Genomic DNA, 27,500 nt, shown 5'->3' on the forward strand with positions numbered 1-27,500 from the left:
GTTTGTTTAGAAAAATGGGGGGAAACTGATATGGACTGTGTTCTAATTTGGACTAGTCAATGTGAAGGCTACCTAATGAATGGATTCATATGTTCGGTCAAGCTGGCACTGCAGTGCTCTCTCACACCCCCTACTGGAGCAGGGTGTCACTGCAAAAAATCCAGTCCTTTGCAATAGATAATAATAGTGCATAGAATATTCATGGGTGACATTTACAGTGCCAACACTGCAGGGCAGTTCCTTGAACATCTGCTGCTTTGGTTCCAGGCACATTCTATTTCTGAAGGATCTTCAGAGTACTACACTGATGCTGTAAGCTTCCTGGAAGCTAGGAGAACAGAGGCTTCTGTCAACTTTGGCAGGACATTTGGGGTCCAACAGGTAGAAGTGGGGGTGTCAATGAGCTCTTCATTCAAGTTCTTCAGCAACATTTCGCAGCATGACAGTAAGGTAAAATGCACTTCATACTTCACTTTCTATTAGACCAGTAGTGCAGTATTATGGGTTTTCATTTTGCAGATGCTTGTATTGTAGATCACAAGGTTGTATTTTCCAAAGGGTTACTGGATGATAATCCTATAGAAAAATGTCTAGAGTATCTGTATCTGAGAAGACAGGGTGGGTGTTTTGGCTGGCAAAAGCAGAACATTTTCTAGATGTTTTGTTGCTGATGAGCATGACAAGTCATCTACCTGGCATCATCTATGCAGTAGCATGCAAATAAACAGAAAGACATAGGTTAGATTTGTCAAGGTACAGATTACATGAACAGTCCATATACAGTGCACGAGCCAATGATAAACGTGTGGCTCTGGCAGGTTTACCTGCAGCAGAACTAAAAGGGAGGACTAGAGGATGACCACATTCCTGTGGGTGACCACATTCCTGAGAGAGACTACGGTCCTGAGAGAGACCATGGTCCTAATGGTGACCACAGTCCTGAGGGCTCTCAGAGACACTGCATAGATCATCACAAACTTGACTGAAGTTCAAGTTCAGTTTATTTGTCACATATATAGTCATAAACAGTATAACCCGCAGTGAAATGGTTTGAGAGTGCTATGTCCAAACTGAGGAGAAAAAACGGGTGCACAGGGAAATATATATCTATATGTATACAAAATATATTAACAGTGTATGTACAATATATGTATAGTGTGTTTATATACACAATGTACAATGTATATATGGATATGTATAAGTGTATGTACACAATGTACAGTTCCAGCTTACAATTGAATATTTACAGTTACATGGTAGTGGTAGTCCCCACAGTTGATCAGTTTCCCTGATTCAGGGCCCGAATGGCCTGTGGGAAGAAGCTCCTCTTCAGTCTCTCTATCTTGGTCATCAGTGAGCGAAAGCGCTTCCCTGACTTCAACAGAGAGAAGAGTCTATTGTTGGGATGGGTGGGGCCCTTCACAATCCTCCTGGCCTTGGTCTGGTACCGCTTGTAATAGATGCTCTGCAGGTCATGAATGCGTGGAGTGGCTGGATGACAGAATTAACATCTCATATTGCCAGAAAACTCCCCGACCAGGGACTGCAGGCTGTGCAGATTTACATACTGAAGGCCAACTGAAAGCTTGAGAAAATAAGAAAGTCTTCAGCCTAAATGTAAAAATTGGGAGTGTGTCTGAGTCATGGATTGAAACTGGAAGTTTGTTCCATAACCGAGGGGCTCTATAGGAGAAGATTCTACCCCAGGCTGTGGTTTTATTAATTTTAGAGACTATGAGAAACCCTGCAGAAGGCAAGGTGGTTATAGTATGTATAGTAAAATCATATGTATAGTATATAGTATAGTATTCAAACGCAGACCAATGTCCCAAGACAGTGAAGATGACAATTTATTCCATGTGAATTTCTAATATCTTTTTAAAATCCATTTGAGATTATTGATGGGGAGGGCTTGTGGACAGCTAGCAGTTGAGGAGGTAAAGAGAAAAGACAGAAAAAATAGAAAAAAATAAGAAAAGAAGAAAAGAACGTGTCATACATTGTACACTGTAGTACCTAATACAAGGTTTTCCATCATACATGCTTGTCCAATGAACATTATCATATAATGTACCCTGTTGTCCTGGATGCTTGTCTCTGAGCAGGAAGTGGGATTTGTTAGGCTGGTGTCAAAGGTGGAAACAGCACAGTTTAAGATGAGGAGCCGAGATCTGATGCTGCATGAGGACATGTTGCAGTCCCTGCTGGAGCTTCCCCAACACTATGATTTTGGCTCCTACGCACACTTCCTCAATGAATATGGCACCCACTACATCACGCACGGCACCATTGGAGGCCTACTGGAGTATGTAGTGCTGGTCAACAAGGAAGCCATGAAAAGAAGCGGTAATGAACATTTATACCTGTATTTGAACAGTATAGTTGTTAATGAAGTACTTCTGAAGTAAACAGAATATCTGATATAGAAGGACTTTGTAAAATGGTTATTAGTGAATGATGTTCTTCAATCTGAGGCAAAAAGCTAACTTAAAAAATGTTACATTTACCTGGCACTTTTATCCAAAGCAACTTACAATTATGACTGAGTACAACTTGAGCAATTGAGGGTTAAGGGCCTTGCTTAGGGGCTCAACAGTGGCAGTGGTGGGGCTTGATCCCACAACCTTCTGAATGCAAGTCAATACCTTAGCCACCGAGCTACCACTGCCCAGTACTAGATATATAAATATTAGAATGAAAATATGTTGATTAATTGCCTTTACAGTTGACTATTTTGATAAATTGATTGTTGTGCTACTTGACTCTTTTGCATCTCTAACCCTATAATACAATTGACAATTGCCCAGATTTTCACGGCAAAATGAAGAAAGTCAACTGATGGAACCCTTCCACTCACCTCATGTGTTGACTCAGAGGTGGGTGGAGACTGATGTAATTCTTCCACTCACCTCATGTGTTCTCTCAGAGCTGGAGGGGCATGATGTAAGCCAGTGCCTGGGTGCCTCTCTGGGTCTTTCCAAGCCTGTCTTTGCTGGTGTCACTGCTGAGATAAAAGCACAACACCAGAAGTGTGCTTCAGTCGGCTTCTTGAACAGAGGTACGTGTGGACTATGGTTCACCCAACCCTACTCCTCTAGTGGCATATTTGAGAAATTTTTACTATTCAGGGTGTAAATATGTTTTGGTTTTTTTTACAGAAAGAGTGTCCCACAGTGGCCTGATCAATGATGTGATTACGTATGTAAAAGGAGGCATAACTGGCCCTGCTGCTGCCAAGCTGGTGATCAATGATGCCAACAGCTACAGGAAGTGGGGAGAGTCTCTCAAGTACAACCCAGCAGTTATTGAGTTTGAGGTATATATATATATATATAGACACACACACACACATCTACACTACACTATGTACCAACCTATACAGCAAACCTATGAATGTAAAGCCCTGCAGTAGGATGCTTCTCTACGAGCCTCTTCTCACTGTTCCTCTCTCCCAGGATCTATTCCTCACTGTTCTGCTCTCCCAGGATCTGTTCCTTTCTGTTCCTCTCTCCCAGGATCTGTTCCTCCCTGTTCCTCTCTCCCAGGATCTGTTCCTCTCTCCCAGGCTGTGTTCCTCTCTGTTCCTTTCTCCCAGGCTGTTCCCATTTATGAACTGGTGCGCTTCAGCACGGTAGCTGAGCAGATGAAGACAAGGTTGCCCCTCCTCAAGCAGGCATGGGAGGAGTACATGCAGCAGTTCAATCCCTGCCGTTGTGCCCCCTGCAGGAACAATGGCATACCTGTGCTCTCCAGGACTGCCTGCAGCTGTCTCTGCAGGGAGGGCTATAGTGGTCTTGCCTGTGAGAAGACCACAAGGAAAGGTGACTGACACTACACAATAGATTTTCATAAAATACATTTCTGTAAGTTCAGTAAGTGCTTCTTCGAACTTCACAGAGTTCAGGTCTGTGTTGCTCAGTGCAGACTAGAAATCCAAAATGTTCTTGCTCCAAACAGGGGCTGACTAAACTCACTGACTGATTAAAAAGCCCTTCATGAATAAGATGTGCCGCTCCACTCAGATGTGATGCCAAGTCATCTTTGTTCCATAGAATTTAGATTTGATAAAACTTGTTGCTCTTTTATATCCAAAAAACGTTTATTTTGCCTTCACTGTGGATTTGCCAAAGGTAGAAAAAGTGATGCAGTAATGATACACAATATCAAATATTTAAAGTAGTGTTAAAGAAAAGCAGACTGGTGTTTTTGGTTGAGTTTGGCTGCTCCTCCAGCATGTGTTCTTAACAGGTCCTACTCATGGAGCCTGGAGTTGCTGGGGTGAGTGGACTCCCTGCCTTTCTGGGATGAAGACACGACATCGAGAGTGCAACAATCCCCAACCAAAAGACAATGGCTTCCCCTGCCAAGGAAGCTCTGTCCAGAGGAAAATCTGCTGAAATGAGCATAGTTCATAGAAACAGTATTCTACCACAGCAAGTGTTCTACCACAGCAAGTGGAACCCATCTCACTAAAATATAAGCTTTAAAAATCAACTTTCTGATTGTTAAAGACCCTCACCTGTCCCTCTAGTGGAAATCACTGAGTGTGTGTTTGTAACTCAAACTCCAAAAAAAAAGTAAAAATCACAAATTGAGGAGTGGGTGCACTTGAAAGTTACAGAAAATAGAAAACAATATTTTGATTATATGTTAAATGATTACAATTTAAATGTTTGTTTTATTGGATTTATTCCAAACAGTCTGAAGCAATAGCAAATATAAAATGGTGCATACATGTGTGATATTTATGCCTTTCAAAACCTTTAAATAATAGTCTTTCAAAATCCATAAAACTTAGACATCATGTTGACTTTTATGCATGCACGCAATGAAAAAACAAATACAACTCCTGTCCAAAGTTAACAGTCTGTTGACTCTTCGAGTGGTCCAGGGCAGGCCACTCCTCCATTCTGTGGCACTGGATTGGTGCAGTGCCGTGTCCGTCTTTTGGTCTGACCACTGCAGGCAGACCATTCAGACCAGCAGCTCCAGTTCCCATCCACTGTTTTTCCTGCAGGAGCCCACAGGAACACAAAAATGTTAATTATTCATATGCTTATATAATCATGTGGATAAAGACTGACCTGACTTCAGTTTCTAATGTCTGGATAAAGACTGACCTGACTTCAGTCTCTAATGTCTGGATAAAGACTGACCTGACTTCAGTCTCTAATTCTGGATAAAGACTGACCTGACCTCAGAGTTGTTTCACAGCTTAGCCCCCTGGTGCCTGCAGGACAAATACACTCACACCTTGTACCTGAAAACAAAAATAATTTTGTTTATATTATCTTTGATGCCAATGTAAAATAGTTCAAAAATAAAGGTCCTTCTATTAATTTGGGGACATTTTCCAATGTAAATCATTGTAGTGTACTAGGAATTAAATCTGATGAAATTCTTTATCAGTGATATTTAATTGTGAATTAAAATTCACAACATGATTTGAACAAATAACTATTACTGATCCAACTATAAGTCTCTACGACTGCTAACTAGCAGGAGAATCTGACCTTTGAGAACAGCTATTCCATTAATCTGACCTTTGAGGATGGCTATTCCATTAATCTGACCTTTGAGGACAGCTATTCCATTAATCTGACCTTTGAGAACAGCTATTCCATTAATCTGACCTTTGAGGACGGCTATTCCATTAATATGACCTTTGAGGACGGCTATTCCATTAATCTGACCTTTGAGGATGGCTATTCCATTAATATGACATTTGAGGACGGCTATTCCATTAATCTGACCTTTCAGAATAGCTATTCCATTAATCTGACCTTTGAGGACGGCTATTCCATTAATCTGACCTTTGAGGACGGCTATTCCATTAATCTGACCTTTGAGAACAGATATTCCATTAATCTGACCTTTGAGGATGGCTATTCCATTATTCTGACCTTTGAGAACAACTATTCCATTAATCTGACCTTTGAGGACGGCTATTCCATTAATCTGACCTTTGAGAACAGATATTCCATTAATCTGACCTTTGAGGATGGCTATTCCATTAATCTGACCTTTGAGAACAGATATTCCATTAATCTGACCTTTGAGGACAGCTATTCCATTAATCTGACCTTTGAGGATGGCTATTCCATTAATATGACATTTGAGGATGGCTATTCCATTAATATGACATTTGAGGATGGCTATTCCATTAATATGACATTTGAGGATGGCTATTCCATTATTCTGACCTTTGAGAACAACTATTCCATTAATCTGACCTTTGAGGACGGCTATTCCATTAATCTGACCTTTGAGGACAGCTATTCCGTTGTTGAGGCAGGGCGAGCAGCGGCAGGAGCTGCTCTCACTCAGGTACTCTGCCAGTGCCCGCCTCAGGTTCTTCTTCAGGGTGTTTGCACTAGTGAAGTCCCATGTGGTCACCAGCTCATACAGCGGCACCATCTGCAGCAGAAAGCACAAAATACAGCGACAACTTTTAACACATAGCCAGAGTGTAGATAACACCTGAGCTCGCTTCAAAGCTGCACATTGGGGAAAGAAGGAGACCAAAAAGGGTCAAAAATGGTGTGGTTCTTTGTCAGATCACAACCAATAGTAGATCATATATGTTTTTCATTTTCTGTGTATTTCTTATATTTGGTGTTTAAAAAATCTAACAAAAGAAGATCCCTGACCATTAATGTAAATTTCCACTGTGAGGGCAGAAAGGACTAGCCTGTAGGCATTGGCTGGATGGGTCTGTAAGGACTTTAAGGACTGGTCTGTTCAGTTCGGCCAGTGCACCCAGTGGTCCTGACCTTGCTGTGGATGATGTCGGGGTTATAGTGGACGGCATCGCCCCACAGCTGCATGAGGTCTGGGGTGGGAAGCTGCTTTGCAGCAAGACGAGCAACTGTCTCACTGTCACCTCCTCGTACCACAGCCACATAATCCTCCACAAAGGATGAGTGTGTCTCTGAGTCTGGGAAGCACAGTAAAGCTGAGGTACCTCTGAATATTCCAGACGACCATTAATATTCATAAGAGACATAACAGACCTCGATAAATATTCCTATGAGACAGACCACCTTGACAGACTATTCATAAGAACTACACAATGTGCATTCACATGAATGTATGTGTCTAACAATTCACATTTTAAATTTCTCAGGGACTTCTGAGGTTAAATTTTCTTTTATTAAAGGTTTCTATGGAAAAAAAAAACAGATTGTGATAAGATGTAAATGTTTGATTATATTTTTGTGGCCAGGAACCTCACCTCCGAACTCTTTGAGTAGGCCGGAGCAGCGTCCTCCCGACACCCCTGCTGACACGTACACGCCCTTAATGTTAGCGCCAACCTTAAGAGCCATCTGCACACACGTCTTAGCATCGTTTAGACTGTAGCCTGCAAAACCACACATACACAAACACACACACACACACACACACACACACACACACACACACACACCATATGCACCAAGTAAAAATATTTGCCATCACAGGTTAATTATACCTGAACATTCTGCTTGTTTATTTTTTGATAGGTCCTATTTGCCTATTTTAATATACACTGCCTGGCCAAAAAAAAGGTCTCACACCCTAATATTTTGTTGCACTGCCTTTAGCTTTGATTACATTCATTGTGGCATCGTTTCCATGAGCTTCTGCAATGGCACAACATTTATTTCTGTCCAGAGTTGCATACCCCCAACCCCCCCAAGAGCTTGTATTGATGGGAGATTTGGACCACTGTGCAAAGTCTTCTCCAGCACATCCCAAAGATTCTCAATGGGGTTCAGGTCTGGACTCTGTGGGGGCCAATCCATGTGTGAAAATGGTGCTCCCTGAAACACTCTTTCACAATTTGAGCCCGATGAATCCTGGCATTGTCATCTTGGAATATGCCCGTGCCATCAGGGAAGAAAAAATCCATGGATAGAATAACCTGGTCATTCAGTATATTCAGGAAGTCAACTGACCTCATTCTTTGGGCACATAACGTTGCTGAACCTAGACCTGACCAACTGCAGCAACCCCAGATCATAGCACTGTGGCCACAGGCTTGTACGGTAGGCACTAGGCATGATGGGTGCATGACTTCAGCCATCTCTCTTTTTACCCTGATGTGCCCATCACTCTGGAACAGGGTCAATCTGGACTCATCAGACCACATGACCTTCCATGCTCCAGAGTCCAATTTTTATGCTCCCTAGCAAATTGAAGCCATTTTTTGCTGGTTAACCTCACTGACAAGTGGTTTCTTAAGGCTACACTGCTGTTTAGTCCCAATCCTTTGAGTTCCCTTCACATTGTGCATGTGGAAATGCTCTTACTTTCACTATTAAACATATCCCTGAGTTCTAATGTTGTCTTTCTATGATTTGATTTCAGCACACATTTGTGATCGCCGATCATGATCATTCAAGATTGTTTTCCGACCACATTCCTTCCTCGAAGATAATGTTTTCTTCACTGTCCTTCCACTTTTTAATAATGCATTGGACAGTTTTTAACATGATTTTAGTAGTTTCAGCAATCTCCTTAGATGTTTTCTCTGCTTGATGCATGCCAATAATTTGACCTTTCTGAAACAGATTAACATCTGTTCCACGACCACAGGATGTGTCTTTTGACATGGTTGTTTAACAAATGAGAAGCTACTCACTGTGTGTGTGTGTGTGTGTGTGTGTGTGTGTGTGTGTGTGTGTGTGTGTGTTGGTATCATTGCTTTTCCCTCACCAGATTGCTCTAGACGGTCCTTATTGAGTACTAAGGTGTAGACAAAGTCGCCCCCGAGCGTAGCCTCTGTGATGTAATGGGTGCCATAATCACTGTAGAGCTGCCGGTACTCGCCGTATGCGTACTCCAGCGGCAGAGCACGCAGCCGGGACAAGAAGTCCGTGTATAGCATCAGGTTCTCTGTCTTTAAAGCGTAGTGCACCAGCTCAAGCTGGGAGTGTGCATGGATGAACTGACTTTTCTGCCAAGAACACACCAATCAAAAAACATGGCCATTAAAATACATTCTCATCAAAGAACAAGCCTATTAAAGAATATGCCCATTAAAAAATATTCTCAAAGAACACACCCATTAAAGAACATGTCCATTAAAGAACATGCCTGTCAAAGAATGTCAAAGAACATGCCCAATAAAGTGACAATGGATAAATCTTTTATCATTTATATATTTCTGTATTTTTTGCCTGTACTCTCACAACAGGATTTGTATCTTTAATATGTAAATTGTAATGGAAGGAAAACAATATTAGAAAAAGAGAAAAAAGAAAATGTTGCGTTTCTCAGTAACGTTTCACATTTCCAGTTGTATTTCCCAGTTGTCATTTCCATGTCTAAGCTGCTTTAACCCACAAACAACTGATCTGCATTTCCCTTAACCTTTTCAGTGGAGATTATATTTAACCATAAAACCTAAATGCAATGTATTTATGTTCTAGTTTGTTTAGATAGAAACATCTGGGATATATTCTATACATTCAAGTAACTTTACAATTTGCAGAATTAAAGACAACTGGTAAATATAACTGTAAATGAGAAGGTGAAACAGGTCTATAGTATTTCCCAATTCCCTTTTCCATCTGTTAAATTTCTATTTATTGTTGGCACATTCCTATTCCTTTTTTTTTGTTTTAAACTCTGTTCTCTAATTGTATCCTCACCATGCCGGAATAACGCCGAAGCTTCTTCTCAGACTTCCTGTACTTGCTGTCGTTGTAGTTGTATCCGAGTTCAAACACGCCAGGCACCGCAATGCCGAAGGAGACAGTAGTCTTCGAGAGAGAGGCCCTCATTGTGTGTTCAGAATACTCCTTATACGAGTCATAAGCTTCAAGCTTAAAATCATATGAGCCTTTTGTCTGGGGAAAATAAAAAAGTGATTCACATTTTAAACTGCTGGCAGGCTGGTGACTTACAATGTTACTGCAGAGTCTGAGCATGAATATAAGTTTTTGTACAAGTTGTAATAGTTTATGTTGTCATTTTAAAATATTTTTGCAATATTGAACCCCTTGATAAATCAGTATATTTTTTATTTTGTGGTGTAACATGCACAATAATTTTGGATTCCTGGTTCTGTAGGTGTTTTGAAGAATCAAGGTCTTTACATGACCCAACAAACGTATATGTTCTTCTTCAGAATAATACAGGCTAACTTTAACAGGGTCACATTAAGGCCTCACTAATATGCAAAAGGACCTCACAGTTGTAGGTGGCAATATAATCACAATGGGCCTCATTCACCAATATTTTCCTGTTTTTTTTCTTAAATTTGTTCTTAAAAAAGGTCCTACAAAAAAGTACACAGCAGATTCATAACACGTTCTTGAACCGCACAATGGTTAAGATCTTTGTGTTCATAATGATGACTAATGATGTCCTTGGTGAATATCAGAATCTTTGTGAAAACTGTGTAAATAGGTTTTAAGAAGAAATGTGTTCTTAAGAACGGTTGGTGAATAAAGCCGAACACTCTTAACAAAGAAACTCAGAAGTAAAACAAAAAACAGAAGTATCTATCAGCTGTGACATTATCCATGTTTTACTAAGTGTAACACTGAGATCACTGAAGTCCAACCTAATCATAAGACTAGAGATGGGTTTATTCTGAGTGGAAGAATCAGTTTCTATCGCTGTACTGCAGAGAATATTTTAACTTATCACAGCATTTAAGTATGCAGAGGGTATTTTAATTATGGTATTTAAGTATGCAGAGGGTAATTATGGTATTTAGGGATGCTGAGTATTTTAACTTGCTGTATTACAGTATGGTATGGCTGTACTACAGGTGCAGAGTGCAAGGCCCTAAATAAGATTGTGAAGACAGCTGAAATACTGTCTACTTTCACACTAAGACTTTATACAACTCACTCTCTGATCAGAGCACAAAACATCTTGAGGGAAATCTCTCATCCCACTGTTAGATTATCTTCACCACTGCCACCAGGAAGGAGGTTATACTGTGTCTATCCTAGAACTCTCTCCTATCTCCAGGTTATTAGAGTGTTAAACCATGAATAGAGACAAATGCTGGTTGATTTATATAAGTTGGTTATGCATTTTTTTGATCTATTATGTCTTTGATTGGGGGATGATGTTTTATATATGAAGGTGCTGCTATGTACAGGAAGAGATGCCTGTGACCTAACCTTGTCAGTGTTTCTAGCCACTGTGTTAGAAACATATTACAATAAAGTAACTAACATAAGATTTCTCTAGTATCATTAACACCAGTATGAACAGACACCTTTTGCTTGCAATAGTTTTAGTTCTACAGCATTAACGTGAAGCTCTTTTATTCTGTATTGTCCTGCACAGACTTGCCTCCAGTGTGTATTGCTGGAGATTGTAGGGTTTCCTGAAGCGAATGTCCTGGATGAAGTGAGGCAAACAGCCACCAGCGTAGTAGCGGTTATCTAGCACCACCCCCTCCAAGTTACTGCTCAGGACATTGATCCTGAAAGTCAAAGAGTAAGTGATATCACTGTGCAAAGGTTACGGCAGTGTGATATCAGGGATTGGGCTAAGAGCTTAGTTATGCTAAATGAAAAAGTAAAAAATGTTGCAACAGTTAGAATAATTAGTCACTGCAGGAAATAAGAAGGAGAATAATGTACACAAGACATCTGACTGACTCATTGACTGACTGACACACACACCCACAAACACCCACCCAACCCTACACACACACATAGACCCACACACACACCCTTTGGCAAGGTTCTCAATGCCGTAGTATTCTTCGGTTGGTTGGGTGCAGGCTTTGAACACCTTTTTACAGGCCTGCTCATCAGAGCCATCACCACAGTCATCATCACCATTACAGCGCAGTCCCTCTAATATACAGCGACCTGCAGGAAAACACACACACACACACACACACACTCTTCACATTACAGCAGAGTCCTCTTAACACACACACTTCAAAAACAGCAAATTCTTAATAAATACTTCATGTTACAGCAGAGTCCTCTTTACAAATGTACACCTGCAGAGGACACACTCCCCAGTTACACTGGTATGTGAGCGGCTCTGTTACATAAAGGTTAACTGTGCTGGTATACTGGTATGTGAGGGGTTCTCTTATGTAACAGTTACCTGTGCTGGTATACTGGTATGTGAGGGGTTCTCTTATGTAAAGGTTACCTGTGCTGGTATACTGGTATGTGAGGGGTTCTCTTATGTAAAGGTTACCTGTGCTGGTATACTGGTATGTGAGGGGTTCTCTTATGTAAAGGTTACCTGTGCTGGTATACTGGTATGTGAGGGGTTCTCTTATGTAACAGTTACCTGTGCTGGTATACTGGTATGTGAGGGGTTCTCTTATGTAAAGGTTACCTGTGCTGGTATACTGGTATGTGAGGGGTTCTCTTATGTAAAGGTTACCTGTGCTGGTATACTGGTATGTGAGGGGTTCTCTTATGTAAAGGTTACCTGTGCTGGTATACTGGTATGTGAGGGGTTCTCTTATGTAACAGTTACCTGTGCTGGTATACTGGTATGTGAGGGGTTCTCTTATGTAAAGGTTACCTGTGCTGGTATACTGGTATGTGAGGGGTTCTCTTATGTAAAGGTTACCTGTGCTGGTACACTGAAAGCCCTGACAGAGAGGGGTGGGCGTCCGGCATGAGTAGCGAGAGGGTGGAGCACATGACTCCTCCTCCCGCCCCAGTTCATGACATGGCTCCCCTCCAAACTGGGATGGCTGGAGCAGCCTAGCATAGCGAAACTGTTAGAGTGAGAGAGAGATAGAGCGAGATAGATAAAGAGAGAGTGAGAAAGATTGAGAGAGATGGAGAGAAAAAGATAGTTGAGCGATGTGAGAAAGAGACAGAGAAAAAGATTGATTGAGAGACAGATAGAGAAAGAGAGATAATAGAGAGAGAGACAGGAGAGAGATAGGAGATATATGGAGAGTGTGAGACAGATGGAGAGAGAAAGAGAGAAATTAAATAAATTATACATCAAACAAATTATGTAAAACAAAGTTAAAATACTTCTGTGCTCAGAAAATGATACACAGTATATGATGGTTTGTCTAATATGTAACAGTTAATACACTACATATAAATTGCATGTATTCATCAGTTTATAGTGATGTGCTGCTATCTGTTTGAGTGAATGTACTCTTCTGTGTTGTCTGCAACTCACCCTCTTTTTGAGGCAGGGGTCGCAGCGTGTCCATGACGACCACACTGACAGGGAACAATCCACGGGGTCCAGAGGGGGGAGCTGCGGCTCTTGGCTCTCCAGCTCACTGCAGGCCACTATAGCCACACTGCCAGAAAATGTTTTACACAACTGCATTTAGATATACAGTACAAATTCTCACACCATAATCTCCTCTACAGGAAATCATGAACAACTCTCAGTCTATGTAAATACGTCTACCATGTAAAGAGGAAAATCCTCCTAAATCAAAGCCATGAAACTGTCGTAAAAATTAAGTCCTAAAATGTGTCAAGAAATGACACAGTAAGTGCAAACAGTTAGTTTACAGAGCAAGCCAGCAGAGCCATGAAATCAAGCCTAAAACAAAGTAAATTGTGTGGGAAGACGATATATTAATTATATTGTCTTCTCAACTGCAAGACAGTGTTTGTTTTTTAGTGAAACAGGTGATAATAATATGATGGACACATTAACTACACAGACTAAAAGATTATGTTTACACAGCCATAAAAACCATGACAAACAGAGTAAAAAATTATGTCTACACAGCCAAGCATTCATACTTACTATATTAAGAAAGCAGAGATGATTGTAGTGCTAACAAGAGTGGAGAAAGTGGCCATAATGAATAAATGAGATGGACGAAGACAACACCAGATGCAATAAACCAATACACTAACTCTTATCTGCGATGTCTGTCTCTCTCTCTCACACACAAACACCCACACACACGTTTTTGCTGAAATCAATACTCGAGACTTGAGACCTAGTCCTAAAATTAGGTTGTTTGTTTTGAAATTACAACATAAAGAGGAGATATTTTTTATTTTCCACAAAAACACATATAGCTGCACACATATTGTCCTTAATCCTTTTATAATACTTTTTTATTAAGACTTTTATAATACCTTATAATGTCTAATAATAATACCTTACAATACAAAGTATTAAAGATTTTGTAAGAAGAATTATAAGGTTATAGTATAATGTACAGCTAAAATAAAGAGAGAGTTTAAACACCATGGGCTAGGGATTAGGGATTAGGGATAAACACGATAAACACCCTAAAATTAGGGTGTTTGTTTTGAAATTACAACATAAAAAGGAGATATTTTTTATTTTCCACAAGAACACATATAGCTGCACACATATTGTCCTTAATCCTGAGTGAGGAGGTGGGAGCAGAGGAGTGTGAGGCTGTTGTGAGGAGGTGGGAGCAGAGGAGTGTGAGGCTGTTGTGAGGAGGTGGGAGCAGAGGAGTGTGAGGCTGTTGTGAGGAGGTGGGAGCAGAGGAGTGTGAGGCTGTTGTGAGGAGGTGGGAGCAGAGGAGTGTGAGGCTGTTGTGAGGAGGTGGGAGCAGAGGAGTGTGAGGCTGTTGTGAGGAGGTGGGAGCAGGGGATTATGGGATTTCCACAGTGAGGCAATACTGTGTGACACTAGGGCATTTTGTAGCCTCATATATATATATAGTGTTATATATAGTGTTATATATTATAGTGTGATTTCTACTTTAAACTTTAGCCTAATGACTTCATACTATGTTAGGCACAACATTTCAATAAATTCTCATTTGTCTCATTTAGCACTTAAGTGTGGAAAACAGAAGTTATTGTGGTGGCTCCTTACAGAATGTGTGTGAGTTTAAGGTTTAACATCATGAGACTAAACATTTTAGGGGTTAAAAAAAACAAAACCCACAAAAACACAACAAAACTCTGAATGCATTACTATTCTGCCTAACTAGGTCATCGACTTCATGTTATGAAAGGTTAAGTGGGAGAGGGTGAACTGTTAAAATGAAATCACAAGCCCTCTAGTGGATATATTTGATTGTTGCACTTAGAATCATGGACATCTCAGATTGACTCCCAGAATTATTTTGTGTTTCTGAAATTGTAATATTATTTGTCACAACAAAAGACTTTTATAATACCTTATAATGTCTAATAATAATATCTTACAATACAAAGTATTAAAAATTTTGTAAGAAAAATGATAAGGTTATAGTATAATGTACAGCTAAAATAAAGAGAGAGTTTAAACACCATGGGCTAGGGATTAGGGATTAGGGATAAACGCAACAATACAGAGAGAATTTAACACCATGGGTTATAGGTTAGGGTTAAACATAGCAATTAAGAGAGAATTTAACACTCTGAGTTAGAGATTAGAATTAAATGCATCAATAAAGCAATAGTAAGACTTTAACATTAAGGCTAATGAGGCAATGTCAGAAGCACATGATAATGTAAAAAAATGGAAGGCCTATAACGGATTGAAATGTTCACACATTTAATAGTAGCACATTCATGGAGAAGGAATTAAACAGGTCTGAGGGTTAGGGTTTAAACAACAGGTCGGAGAGTTGAGATTAGGAATTAAACAGGTCTGAGCATGAGGGTTAGGAATTAAACAGATCTGAGGGTGAGGGTTTGGAATTAAACAGGTCTGAAGGTGAGGGTTAAGAATCAAACAGGTCTGAGGGTGAGGGTTAGGGTTTAGAATTAAACAGATCTGAGGGTGAGGGTTTGGAATTAAACAGGTCTGAGGGTGAGGGTTAAGAATCAAACAGGTCTGAGGGTGAGGGTTAGGGTTTAGAATTAAACAGGTCTGAGGGTGAGGGTTTGGAATTAAACAGGTCTGAGGGTTAGGATTAGGAATTAAACAGGTCTGAGGGTGAGGGTTAGGGTTTAGAATTAAACAGGTCTGAGGGTTAGGATTAAGAATTAAACAGGTCTGAGGGTTAGGATTAGGAATTAAACAGGTCTGAGGGTTAGGATTAGGAATTAAACAGGTCTGAGGGTTAGGATTAGGAATTAAACAGGTCTGAGGGTTAGGATTAAGAATTAAACAGGTCTGAGGGTGAGGGTTAGGGTTTAGAATTAAACAGGTCTGAGGGTTAGGATTAGGAATTAAACAGGTCTGAGGGTTAGGATTAGGAATTAAACAGGTCTGAGGGTTAGGATTAGGAATTAAACAGGTCAGAGGGTGAGGGTTAGGGTTTAGAATTAAACAGGTCTGAGGGTTAGGATTAGGAATTAAACAGGTCTGAGGGTTAGGATTAGGAATTAAACAGGTCTGAGGGTTAGGATTAGGAATTAAACAGGTCTGAGGGTTAGGATTAGGAATTAAACAGGTCTGAGGAGACATGAGGAAGGGTTGGTTTAGGGGAATTGGAGACAGAAAAGTGTGTGTTTATGACATTTTATTTGTGACAGAATTACATGTCATGATGGCAGTCACTTTATATTTCACCTGTGCAGTCTTCCATTGAGCAAAGAACAACATATTTTTAATAATGAAGACAGACTGGTAAGCATAAATTACAATAAAGTCTATTTTATATTAAATGATTTGTACTTATAAGTAAAAGTTTACATTGATATGAGTAATCAAGTATCCATTTTCAATTTTGTTATAATCCCTTGCATAATCAACAGACACATAAACAGCACTGGAAACGCAGAGACTATCTGCTAACACTATTTTATACCACCAGTCACAGTGAAGGTACACCGTTAGCTACTGTGTAGGTATGCTGCTAGTTACAGTGTAAGTACACCATTAGTTCCTGTTAGCAGCACCATGGGCAGTGTTATCTCAGTTGTTAAAGTACTTGACCAGTAATCAGAAGGTTGCCAGTTCAACCCCACCTCTCCCAGGTTGCCATTGTTGGGCCCTTGAGCAAAACCCTTAACACCCAGTTAACACCCAAGTTGTATTCAGTTATAAGTGAAAGTTGCTTAGGATAAAAGTGTCAGCTAAATGCCATAAATGTAGACCTAAAACCTCATTCTACGACAAAGCACTTTTGTATGTCGCTCAGCATGAGCGACTGCCAAATGCCATAAATGTTAACTGGGTTACTTCCATTGTAGCTTTAGTGTACTAATGCACTTCCCTGTAAACTGGGTTACTAACTGTAGTGTTGTAATGTATTGTGCTTCTCTGTTAACTGGGATACTTGCACTGTAACTGTAGTGTTATCTGCTTGACTGTAAACTGTAAATCTGCCCCACTGGTACTTGACAGTAGACTCTTGTCCTCCGTGTTTGCATTATTTCCCTTGAACAAGCAGCCATGTTATTTCTCATAGTTAAATTTAGCAACAACAAATTATGTGCTTGATAAAGAGTCTGAAAAGTGAGTACAAAGATGAAACCATAGTCCATAAACTCATGACTGATAGGGAGACTGAGAGATATGTCCAAACACCGATATCCACCTCCTGCATTGTTACCATAAGGGCACATTTATTTTTCACATCCATCACCTATATTGCAACATAAGGCAAAAATGAATAATATATTATTCAATAGAGCAAATAATATTACATTTAAAATGGCTAAGTTCAGGAGTCTGAACACAGCAAAATAAAGACAAGACAATGGGTTATTCAGATGAAGAGCTTCAGTTTGAAGATAAAATATATTTTTTAAAAAGTTACTTTACACTTGTGACGATACCAAACCATTCAAGTCAAGCACAAATTATTGTGTTCTCACCACTTACCTAAAGAATTTTCTTACATTCATGACACAAAGTCCAGCCTTCCTGTAGCTCTTACTAAAGGGGTCTGACAGAAGCCCATCACACTCTTAGCCAAAGTACACCAAGCAATCCCAACACTGGGCTGCTGTGCTGGACCCAAGTGTGATTACTGAGAACATTCTAAAATGCTCTCCCCTGCTCACACTGGTTTTTGGTTTGCCTGTTGAACATTCGACAATCAGTAGCAATATCAGAATATTCGTGTGTGTGTTTGGGCCAGTATGTTCAGGTTCATGTCTCTTTGGGCCAGTGTGTTCTGGTCTTTGGACATTATGGCAGACATAGGCAGATGGGGTAGGGTAGGCTGTGAGCTGACCTCTTAGACACTAAAGTGATAAGTAATGAAATATAGCTACTATAGGTGTAATACTAGAAGATAGAGAAGGATTCTGCTTTAGAAACCACAGTCAGTCTGTAGCCTAATTTTGTAGTTTAGGAGAGAAGTGTGTTGCAATGTTGTTGGACAAATTAATGCAAATTTAACAGATTTGCTGTCAAATCAACACTTTGTTATGGTGTCGTGTATTATCTTTGTTTTGTAAGTTCAAAATTGAAACTCTGATATATGAAGGGCACAGCTGGGATTGGCTATCTGGGAGGACTACAAGGTCCAGAACAACTTAATCTATTTCAAATGAAAAGAGAAAATACCATTGTCTGTTTATTGTTTACTCAGCTCTAAACAAAAACATACAATATTATTTCTCATTATACTGCTGTCATACTTTCAGAATACCATTGGTTGGCATTTTTCTCCCCTCAACACAGCATTATAACACAATAATTCACATCATTTACCAGCCAATATTTGGTGAAGAGGAGTTTCCATACCAACATCCTATCTGGGTGATCCTAAGCACTGGACATAAAAATATTATTTAAAAAAATGCTTTAAAATCATTATTTTAAAATTGCTTTTGTATAAAAGTTAGTGAAATGTGGCATCAAATCTCCTTTGGTGAGAACTATGCAGACAGCCTGTGTATGTCTGATGCACTTGCTGCATGTGGAGTCAGTTTAAAACCTTAGTGTGGCTGCACAAGCCTCATTTCTAAGTCAGCCTGGAAATAAAAAACATGAAAGCAACTCCCTCCTCCCCAACCAAAGTTTATGTTCAGCCGTTTTGAAGCAAAGCGGCATTTTTGAAGCCACACCTGTAAATAAGACCAATCACTGGAAATGTCCAAACCTCAATTCCACACCAACACACAGGGTATGACTCAGAGTCCAGCACAGGGTGAGAAAGCCTCCCAGGCCTAAGCAAAGCAGCTCAGCACAGCCAAGACTTCACACTCGAATATCACAGAAGCTCAAACTAATATCTTATCAATATAAGCACCTCATCAATTAAAAATAAATATTTTGTAAAACAGTTCAGATTTTTAGATGACCAACTATTTCAAATGTAACAAGGTATCAAGGAGGGACTTTGTGTAATTCAAATGAAAATTCCACACAGAGTTCTCCTTATTATTAATGTGTCTGTATCAGACATCATGCCTGTTTATTTTGTGTTTATTGTTACAATGTTAGTCTCCACGCTGACATCCTGGTAAATCTTCTGGAGGTTACCATTCAGCTCTGGTGCAGTGTGCATCCTGCATCTTCTTATGGACCTTGTCCTTACAGAGCTGGGGTATCCATCGCCTGTAATAATAATAATACATTTTATATAGCACATTTCATACATAGAATGCAGATGAAAGTTCTTTACAACACAAGATCATAAAACAAAACTAACAAAGAGAACTATGACATTGAGAGAGGATTGAGAATGGGAATTGGGTAACCTATAATTGAGATTAAAGATAGCACAGGTAAAAAGACAGACAGACAGACAGACAGACACACACACACACACACACACACACACACACACAGAATTAGTCATGCACACTTTCAAACTTTACAAATGAAACTGATCATCGTCTGTGTTGCTAAGATGCGCCTCTCCTGAGAAGAACTGCAGTACTACACACAGCCAGCAGGTGTCAGCAGTACTCAATTACATTAGTGGAAGTTGATCATAGCCTCTGGAACAGCAGGTAACCCACATTCAGGCTTGCAGGACAGACACATTGACCTGCTCTGTGTCTGGAGCCTGGAAAAGGAGAGACAGAACCTGGAGAAAGGCCACAGGTCTGCAGCCCTAACCCAGCCAGGTTGACACAGGAGGACAGACCTTCACTGGTCATGGGCTATATTTCACACATAACAAGGACTCTGTAAAGTCCAACACAATCCAGAGTGTAATAACTCATAATAATAAATTCCTGTTCTGTACATTATAGCTACATTTTCAATGTGATAATAATATTTTTACCTTTGCAGCAGTCTTAATCTAACCCTAAAATTAATCCCTAAATCATAATCCCTGTCCTGAAAACAGAGTGAAATAAGTACATAACTATGTTAGTCCTTTCAATATTATTTCTGCTTCATATGAGAGCTGTTAAAAATGTTGAATCACAAATTCAGACCTAGAAAACATTAAAGCTGCCCTGAAAAGTTTAAGACCTCACACTTAAAGCTGATCTGAAAAGACTAAACCCTTAGACTTTAAAGATGGGGTGCAGTAGGGTAGGGAGGAGTGTAGTGGTGATTAGAGACTGGTGAACCTTACAAGACTCAGTCGCACTTCCACTGGTTTGAGAGCTGAATGATAATGTATCCAATTCCCTAGGGTTAAGGGCCCCTAGCCCAGAAGTCGTCGACAGATGACAGATAAACAATATGGATTACATTGGCAGACAAAATATTGGCAGATGAAATAAAACACAAAAAAATAGCGACTTTCTGAAAAATGGCAGCTGCACAACTGATCAAGTGATAGCAAGGGCCTGACCTTTGAATGCCTACATCACAGGTTCAGTGGTTCCAAATCAGCAGGTTTATGGGGCGAGAATATGGCCACAATGATACTGGCTAGTTAGCAGACAACCTCTAAGCAGGGGAGGCTAAAATGATCAAATGGTGCTAAGCACCCTTTGTCTTTCAACTAATAAAGTCATCAGAAGAATTTGTCATATTTTTGCCATCCACATTGTCCATTTACATCGTTCATTTATGGTTAAGAAATGTCTTGAAGCAGTTTATTTTGGCCTTATGTGGACCTAAGACTAATAGCACCACCTATAGGTCATGAGATAGGAACAAACTGGCTAAGATCTGATTTAGCCTGAATTTAAGATTCACACAATGTGTCAGGCAAGTGTGTTTTTCAGGTATTACACACAGCGCGTGCTCACAGTGCAAGTCACTATCCATTGGGGCAAATGTATTTTATCACATGATGTCTAGCTCCACCTTCCAGCTGTTTGCATTCAGTACTAGCGATAAGGTTATAAACAGATAAGGTTCAGAAAATAAATAAATTTAAAAAAAAAAGCAATGCATTGAATATAAAAGTGAAGACCTTTTAGAAAACGCATGGAGGACCACAGCATAGCAGCGATTACGTTCATAACACATAGGTACTGTTTATAGTATCTTTTGTACACAGGAAAACTTTACATATTTATGAATGATAAGAGAACTAAAAGGTTTAAACAAAATATTGCATCAAACTCGATGTGAACATTCCATTATCAAAAATCTACCAGTTGTTTTTGTCAGAAAACAAACTCTTGTTATTCAAACAATGATGTAGGCTAGCCTAAGAAAAACAATTTAATAAAGAAAATGTTCAATGATATAGAACACTGATTAATGCTCACCATGCACTGGTTAATATGACTTAACTGGAGAACTATAAAGGTATCAATTAACAGGCCTCTCTAATGGATACATATCCCAGCATAGACAACCAGTTCAAATGAACTACAGCCACCACTGCTGCGAATGAGTCATCACGAGAATTAACCACAGGAGTGACCCCTCTTTGGCCAACAGCATTCTCATTAAGAAGCTCAAATATGGAGAAAAAAAAATCAATTACCCGTTCATCTTTCCCAACATGACTGCCACTCTTGCCAGCGCGCATGGGAAAAGATGCTACAAGATGGTCAGGGCCAGCTTCTGTTCCTGCAGGACAAGACCCAGACAAGGTTTCAAAGGGCAGGGTAGCAGGTGTAGTAGCTACAGAAGAGGAATGGGACTCAGCAATGATGGTCACTACGACACTGATATTCTTAACTCAGGACTGATGGTCATAGATGACATGTACAGATACATAAACTTTAATAACTTGTAAGAACTCAATCAACTTGACATTCTTGATGCTGTAACTAAGAACCCATCAGGTTAAGATCAGGGTCCAATAAAAATAAGACTGCATTCCTACTACTACTCATACAGATGAGTGTTAAAATCTCTCTTCACATGAGTTTGGACATATACACATTTCTGCACTTTTGACAGCAAAAATGTCAATTACATGTCTTTGTTAATTAGCTCATAAGTAGCTATATTGCTGTAGGGTGACCACAGAAGTACATCTCACTCACGAGACTCTGTAGAAGATGGTGATATATATGACCCCAGGGTCAAGCTTAGCTGGGAGAGGTCGAGCTCGCCACAGCAGACTTTCTCCTCCTGCTTCCCACAATGCTGTATGGCTGCTCCTAATAGTGCCTGTGTGTGATGAGTCGATGTTTGCTGCGCATGTGAATCTGACATCTCCTCAGTGTGGATAGTGCTGTCAGCCCTGTGCAGGGCAGAATCCACTGTGTGGATGGTGGAATTTGTTGTGGTCACGGAGGGATCTGATTTTTGCGGGACAAAGTCAGCCACATGCTGTGGGCTGGTAACGGCTGAGGATGGGGCAGAAGGCTGGTGCTGTCGCATGGTTGCTATGGGAACCAAGCCCTGGAGCATGGCGGCAGCTGGGAGGGGATGCCGCGCCATGCCGACCGTCTGAGCTGGAACTAAGGCCCACTGCTGCGAGCCTGTCACAGGGGAAGGGAAGAGATTGGCCTGCCCCCAGATCATCTGCTGGCCCCTGGGAAGCACCTGGGACACCTGCAGAGGAGCCTGAACCCCAAATGCTAGAGGAGCAGCTGGAGTTCCAAATGACTGCTGGGCCCAGTGAGCCAGTGGTACTGCCCCCATTGTCATGTAACCTGGTAGAGACATGGCAGAGAGGAGAGAGAGAGGCAGGAGAGACAGGGCAGAGGGGAAGAGAGACAAGAGAGACAGGGCAGAGGGGAGAGGGAGAGGCAGGAGAGACAGGGCAGAGGGGAGAGAGAGAGAGGCAGGAGAGACAGGGCAGAGGGGAGAGAGAGAGAGGCAAGAGAGACAGGACAGAGGTGTGAGAGAGAGAGAGAGGCAGGAGAGACAGGGCAGAGAGGAAGAGTGGCAAGAGAGACAGGGCAGAGGGGAGAGAGAGAGGCAGGAGAGACAGGACAGAGGGGAAGAGAGGCAAGAGAGACAGGGCAGAGGGGAGAGAGAGAGGCAGGAGAGACAGGACAGAGGGGAAGAGAGGCAGGAGAGACAGGGCAGAGGGGAGAGAGAGAGGCAGGAGAGACAGGACAGAGGGGAAGAGAGGCAAGAGAGACAGGGCAGAGGGGAGAGAGAGAGGCAGGAGAGACAGGGCAGAGGGGAGAGAGAGAGGCAGGAAAGACAGGACAGAGGGGAGGGAGAGAGAGAGGCAGGAGAGACATGGCAGAGGGGACAGAGACAGGCAGGAGAGACAGGGCAGAGGGGAAGAGAGGCAAGAGAGACAATGCAGAGGGGAGAGAGAGAGGCAGGAGAGACAGGGCAGAGGGGAAGAGAGGCAAGAGAGACAGGGCAGAGGGGAGAGAGAGAGGCAGGAGACACATGGCAGAGGGGAGAGAGAGAGGCAGGAGAGACAGGGCAGAGGGGAAGAGAGGCAAGAGAGACAGGGCAGAGGGGAGAGAGAGAGGCAGGAGAGACAGGGCAGAGGGGAGAGAGAGAGGCAGGAGAGACAGGACAGAGGTAAGAGACAGGCAGGACAGACAGACAGACAGACAGTACAGGAGGTAAGATAGTCAGGACAGCAGGCAAGAGGCAGGATATGTGGGACAAACAGAATAAATGGGCAGAGGCAGGGTAAGCCTAATGCAAGTCTAATTCATCTAATGCATATATAAAACATCAAGTAATGTTTCAAACAGTGTACTTAAGTAATTTAACAGTGTTAACTGAAGTATTGAATAACAGATGAGACATTGTGAAGCATGTCATGAAATGTAATAATATTGTTATGGATTATCACATATTAAATAAGATAGACCATCATAAATATCATACAGTGTTAATGTATCCCACAGTGCAACCAGTCTGATCTCTCTTTCTGGAGTTCCACACTCATCAGGTGTGCGGTTGCCATGGGTTACCTGAAGGCACAGCAGGGGGACTGAAATGAGTGAGCAGCTGTGGTTGGTGCTGTCGCCGCCGGCAACAGGAATCCACTGTATTAGCAGGGGATGCCGGCATCTTAACATCAAACAAACCAATTTTATTAGTCAACAATCTATATACAATACCCAGAAAGAGGGACTGTAACAGCATTGTTGATACAAATGTAGTTTAATCTATTTTATCAAAAAGGTAATAAAAGATTCTTCTAGAAAGTAAAAGCATTTAGTGAAATTCAAAATGACAGCAACTATCTGTTCTTAAAAAGTAAACACTCCACTCAGAGCACTTTTGGGATTGGCCTCTTGGGAAATTCATGGTGATCTCTGTACATCACTTTCATGGTGATCTCTGTAGGTCACTTTCATGGTGATCTCCATGGGACATTTTCATGGTAATCTCTATAGGACATTTTCATGATGATCTCTGTAGGACACTCATGCCAGTTCTGTAAAACCCACCAGGGAGTCACTGGCTCCTCCACACCCAGCCCAGCAACGCCGGACTGGTGTATACAGAGGCAGGGACATTAACAGCTGCAAGTGTGGGACACGAAGTTGTATTTCTATTCAAGTTCCTTTCCTAAGTGTATAATTCTATTCATAGTGCTTCTCTGTGTAGCCATAGTTTGACTAGTCACTGGAAGGTTGCCAGTTCAAGTCCCACCACTGCCAAGTTACCACTGTTGGACCCCTGAGCAAGACCCTTAACCCTCAATTACTCAGATTGTATTCAGATATAATTGTAAGTCGCTTTGGATAAAAGCATCAGCTAAATTCCATAAATGTAAATGTAGTTTTATGATTGAGCACCAGCGAAAGGTATTCTGAAAATCACTTACTGAGAGGATGTCCGGAGGAGTAGCCATATCTCCAAACAGGTCCAACTGACTGATGTTCTGAAAGAAGTCCAAAATGGAGAAAAACCGGACAGAGACACAGATGGAGGAAAGAATCATATTTAAGGCTCAGAAAGGCACTGTCACACATGAGTAAGATCAAGTTCACCAATGAGAGTGTTCATAAATGGTTGAATATCTGATTTCACTAATAGGTTGCTTCATTGGTCAATGATCCAATGCGACATTGGAACAATGGGAAGTTTATTCAATTAATTGTATGATCATCACTGTGCCTAAGAAATAAACTTTCAGGAAATAGCACAGCAATAGCAGAGATACAGTAGTGAGAAATGGGATGAGAGGAGACTGGGTGGAGAGGGATGAGTGGAGCACGGGTTGAGGAGTGAGGTGAACAGTGTGTTGGTGAGTGGGTTAGTGGTGTGAGTGGTGAGTGGGATGAGAGTTGTAAGAGGGATGAGAGGAGAGTGGAGTGAGAGGTGGGAGTTATAAGAGGGCTAAGTGGGGTGAAAGGGATGAGAGGGGTGAGAGGAGAGTTGAGTGAGGGACTAGTGGGGAGAGTGGGGAGAGAGTTATAAGAGGGGTGAGAGGAGAGTGGAGTGAGAGGTGGGAGTTATAAGAGGGCTAAGTGGGGTGAAAGGGATGAGAGGGGTGAGAGGAGAGAGGGGTGAGGTGCTAATTGAGAAGCTGCAGTTGAATAAACAAGTCTGTTGTATAGAGCGACAGAATAACACAGACTAATTCATCTGTGGCATAGAGGCTGCATTGGGCTCACAAAGGTACCTGAACATTGTATGAGTTTACAGTGCAATGATTAGTAGGGGTGGGTGGGGTAGGTGGTTGGGGGGGGATGTAGGGGTGAGTAGAGTAGATGATGAAGGGATGTAGGGGTGGGTGGGGTAGGTGGTTGGGGGGGGATGTAGGGGTGAGTAGAGTAGATGATGAAGGGATGTAGGGGTGGGTGGGGTAGGTGGTTGGGGGGGGATGTAGGGGTGAGTAGAGTAGATGATGAAGGGGTGGGTGGGGTAGGTGGTTGGGGGGGGATGTAGGGGTGAGTAGAGTAGATGATGTAGGGGTGGGTGGGGTAGGTGGTTGGGGGGGATGTAGGGGTGAGTAGAGTAGATGATGAAGGGATGTAGGGGTGGGTGGGGTAGGTGGTTGGGGGGGGATGTAGGGGTGAGTAGAGTAGATGATGTAGGGGTGGGTGGGGTAGGTGGTTGGGGGGGGATGTAGGGGTGAGTAGAGTAGATGATGTAGGGGTGGGTGGGGTAGGTGGTTGGGGGGGGATGTAGGGGTGAGTAGAGTAGATGATGAAGGGATGTAGGGGTGGGTGGGGTAGAGTGTTTTGTACATACAGAAGCAGAGAGAGAGTCAGTGTTTGCTCATAGATCCACCTACTGTCATAAAATGGCATTTTGGAACATCATAGATTCCTTCTTTCTGCTGACTGGATGGGACCTAAAAGTTGTAACAGGTGATTAACACAAAGTGCCCACCGTACCAAAAATAAAGACTAGCAGACAATGTTCAAAATAATTTAATCTTTATAGTCTTTATTTAACCTTTTATCTTTTTAAATAATAAAGCAGCAGCACTGCATGTTGGATTCCATGTTGAAGAGAGCCTCACTACTTACAGCCTCCTGCTGACCCCCAGCCCTGTACATGAGTCTTGGGAATGGGCAGAGCTTGACAGGTTACCTGGTAAACACTCTCCTCTGATACTGGACCACAGAGAGCCTCGTGTCCAGCTTCAAACACAATGTACTAGGGCAGTAACGCAGCATGTACAGGCAGAACGAGAGAGAGAGAGAGAGAGGGAGAGAGGGAGAGAGGGAGAGAGGGGCACAGTAATCACTTTAAAGAAGACATTTTAGTGGTGGCACGGGAAGTTTGCATTTTAATAGACTACAAGGAAGACATTAAGTACATTGACTGCGAAGATATTCTCAAAAATTTAAATATTGAAAATTATTATTGAACATAATCTACTAAAGCAAAGCAATATTGAGTGCATTCACATGCACTTAATAATCATAACTGGATTTCTCCAGCTATCTGATTATTCAAATGGTCATGTAAACAGCATACTCCAATTTAGAGTATAGAGCTGTCCTTAGGGTGTAGAGTATAGAGCTGTCCGGGAAGCAGCCGGCAGAATTAAACACAGCAATGGCTCATTAAAAAAAGCTCAATTCTATCTTTACATCAATATAGAGAAAGCTGTTGACAGGGCAGCATTGTGCACTATTAATAACCATAAAAAAGGAAGTTCCATATTTGCTGGTAAAGCGGGTCAATGTTTACAAAAAGCTGCAGCAGGAAGTTTGAAGTTTACATCACATAAATCTGTAAGATTATTGGCTGGTTGCAAAGTAGAAATCTGATTATTGCCTGACTCATGTAAACCCAGAGTTTTCCCATTATCTGAATACTCAGATAAATGCATGTAAACACATTGATTGGATTATTGACAAAATCTGATTTTCTGCAGTTATCAGATTATTAAGTGCATGTAAATGCACTCATCGCTGTCAGAAACTGGCACTTATGGAGTTCTGATGTAAACTCCATACATCTATGTGATGTTGCAGCTACTCCACAGAGTATACTGTAGCTGGCTA

General features: G+C 41.4%; 2 protein-coding genes across 3 annotated transcripts in view; one reads left to right on the forward strand and one right to left on the reverse strand.

Annotated features, from left to right (window-relative positions):
* The window catches only part of c8a (complement component 8, alpha polypeptide), a 10,405-nt gene extending 5,879 nt beyond the window's left edge, over positions 1 to 4,526 (forward strand). Inside the window, exons 6-11 of one of the 2 annotated variants that reach the window (XM_081694833.1) lie at positions 268 to 450; positions 2,106 to 2,346; positions 2,927 to 3,058; positions 3,159 to 3,316; positions 3,596 to 3,821; positions 4,249 to 4,526. In XM_081694833.1, the coding sequence (XP_081550959.1) occupies positions 268 to 450; positions 2,106 to 2,346; positions 2,927 to 3,058; positions 3,159 to 3,316; positions 3,596 to 3,821; positions 4,249 to 4,397 (1,089 nt within the window). In that variant the 3' untranslated portion in view covers positions 4,398 to 4,526. The remainder of the gene's footprint in view (positions 1 to 267; positions 451 to 2,105; positions 2,347 to 2,926; positions 3,059 to 3,158; positions 3,317 to 3,595; positions 3,822 to 4,248) is intronic. The other variant, XM_081694834.1, reaches the window with a different exon arrangement.
* Positions 4,527 to 4,672: 146 nt separating this feature from the next.
* The window catches only part of c8b (complement component 8, beta polypeptide), a 52,644-nt gene continuing 29,816 nt past the window's right edge, over positions 4,673 to 27,500 (reverse strand). Inside the window, exons 8-26 of the mRNA XM_081695023.1 lie at positions 26,578 to 26,643; positions 26,276 to 26,335; positions 24,860 to 24,916; positions 23,997 to 24,096; positions 22,146 to 22,760; positions 21,638 to 21,723; positions 19,328 to 19,347; positions 13,717 to 13,854; positions 13,129 to 13,255; positions 12,556 to 12,706; positions 11,687 to 11,828; positions 11,302 to 11,434; positions 9,639 to 9,836; positions 8,701 to 8,941; positions 7,235 to 7,363; positions 6,774 to 6,937; positions 6,264 to 6,417; positions 5,192 to 5,260; positions 4,673 to 5,011 (exon numbers count right to left, since the gene is read on the reverse strand). Of these exons, the coding sequence (XP_081551149.1) occupies positions 4,860 to 5,011; positions 5,192 to 5,260; positions 6,264 to 6,417; positions 6,774 to 6,937; positions 7,235 to 7,363; positions 8,701 to 8,941; positions 9,639 to 9,836; positions 11,302 to 11,434; positions 11,687 to 11,828; positions 12,556 to 12,706; positions 13,129 to 13,255; positions 13,717 to 13,854; positions 19,328 to 19,347; positions 21,638 to 21,723; positions 22,146 to 22,760; positions 23,997 to 24,096; positions 24,860 to 24,916; positions 26,276 to 26,335; positions 26,578 to 26,643 (2,802 nt within the window). The 3' untranslated portion in view covers positions 4,673 to 4,859. The remainder of the gene's footprint in view (positions 5,012 to 5,191; positions 5,261 to 6,263; positions 6,418 to 6,773; positions 6,938 to 7,234; positions 7,364 to 8,700; positions 8,942 to 9,638; positions 9,837 to 11,301; positions 11,435 to 11,686; positions 11,829 to 12,555; positions 12,707 to 13,128; positions 13,256 to 13,716; positions 13,855 to 19,327; positions 19,348 to 21,637; positions 21,724 to 22,145; positions 22,761 to 23,996; positions 24,097 to 24,859; positions 24,917 to 26,275; positions 26,336 to 26,577; positions 26,644 to 27,500) is intronic.

This window comes from Electrophorus electricus, chromosome 13, assembly GCF_041902795.1.
Source record: "Electrophorus electricus isolate QZ-2024a chromosome 13, ASM4190279v1, whole genome shotgun sequence".
Taxonomy (NCBI): domain Eukaryota; kingdom Metazoa; phylum Chordata; class Actinopteri; order Gymnotiformes; family Gymnotidae; genus Electrophorus; species Electrophorus electricus.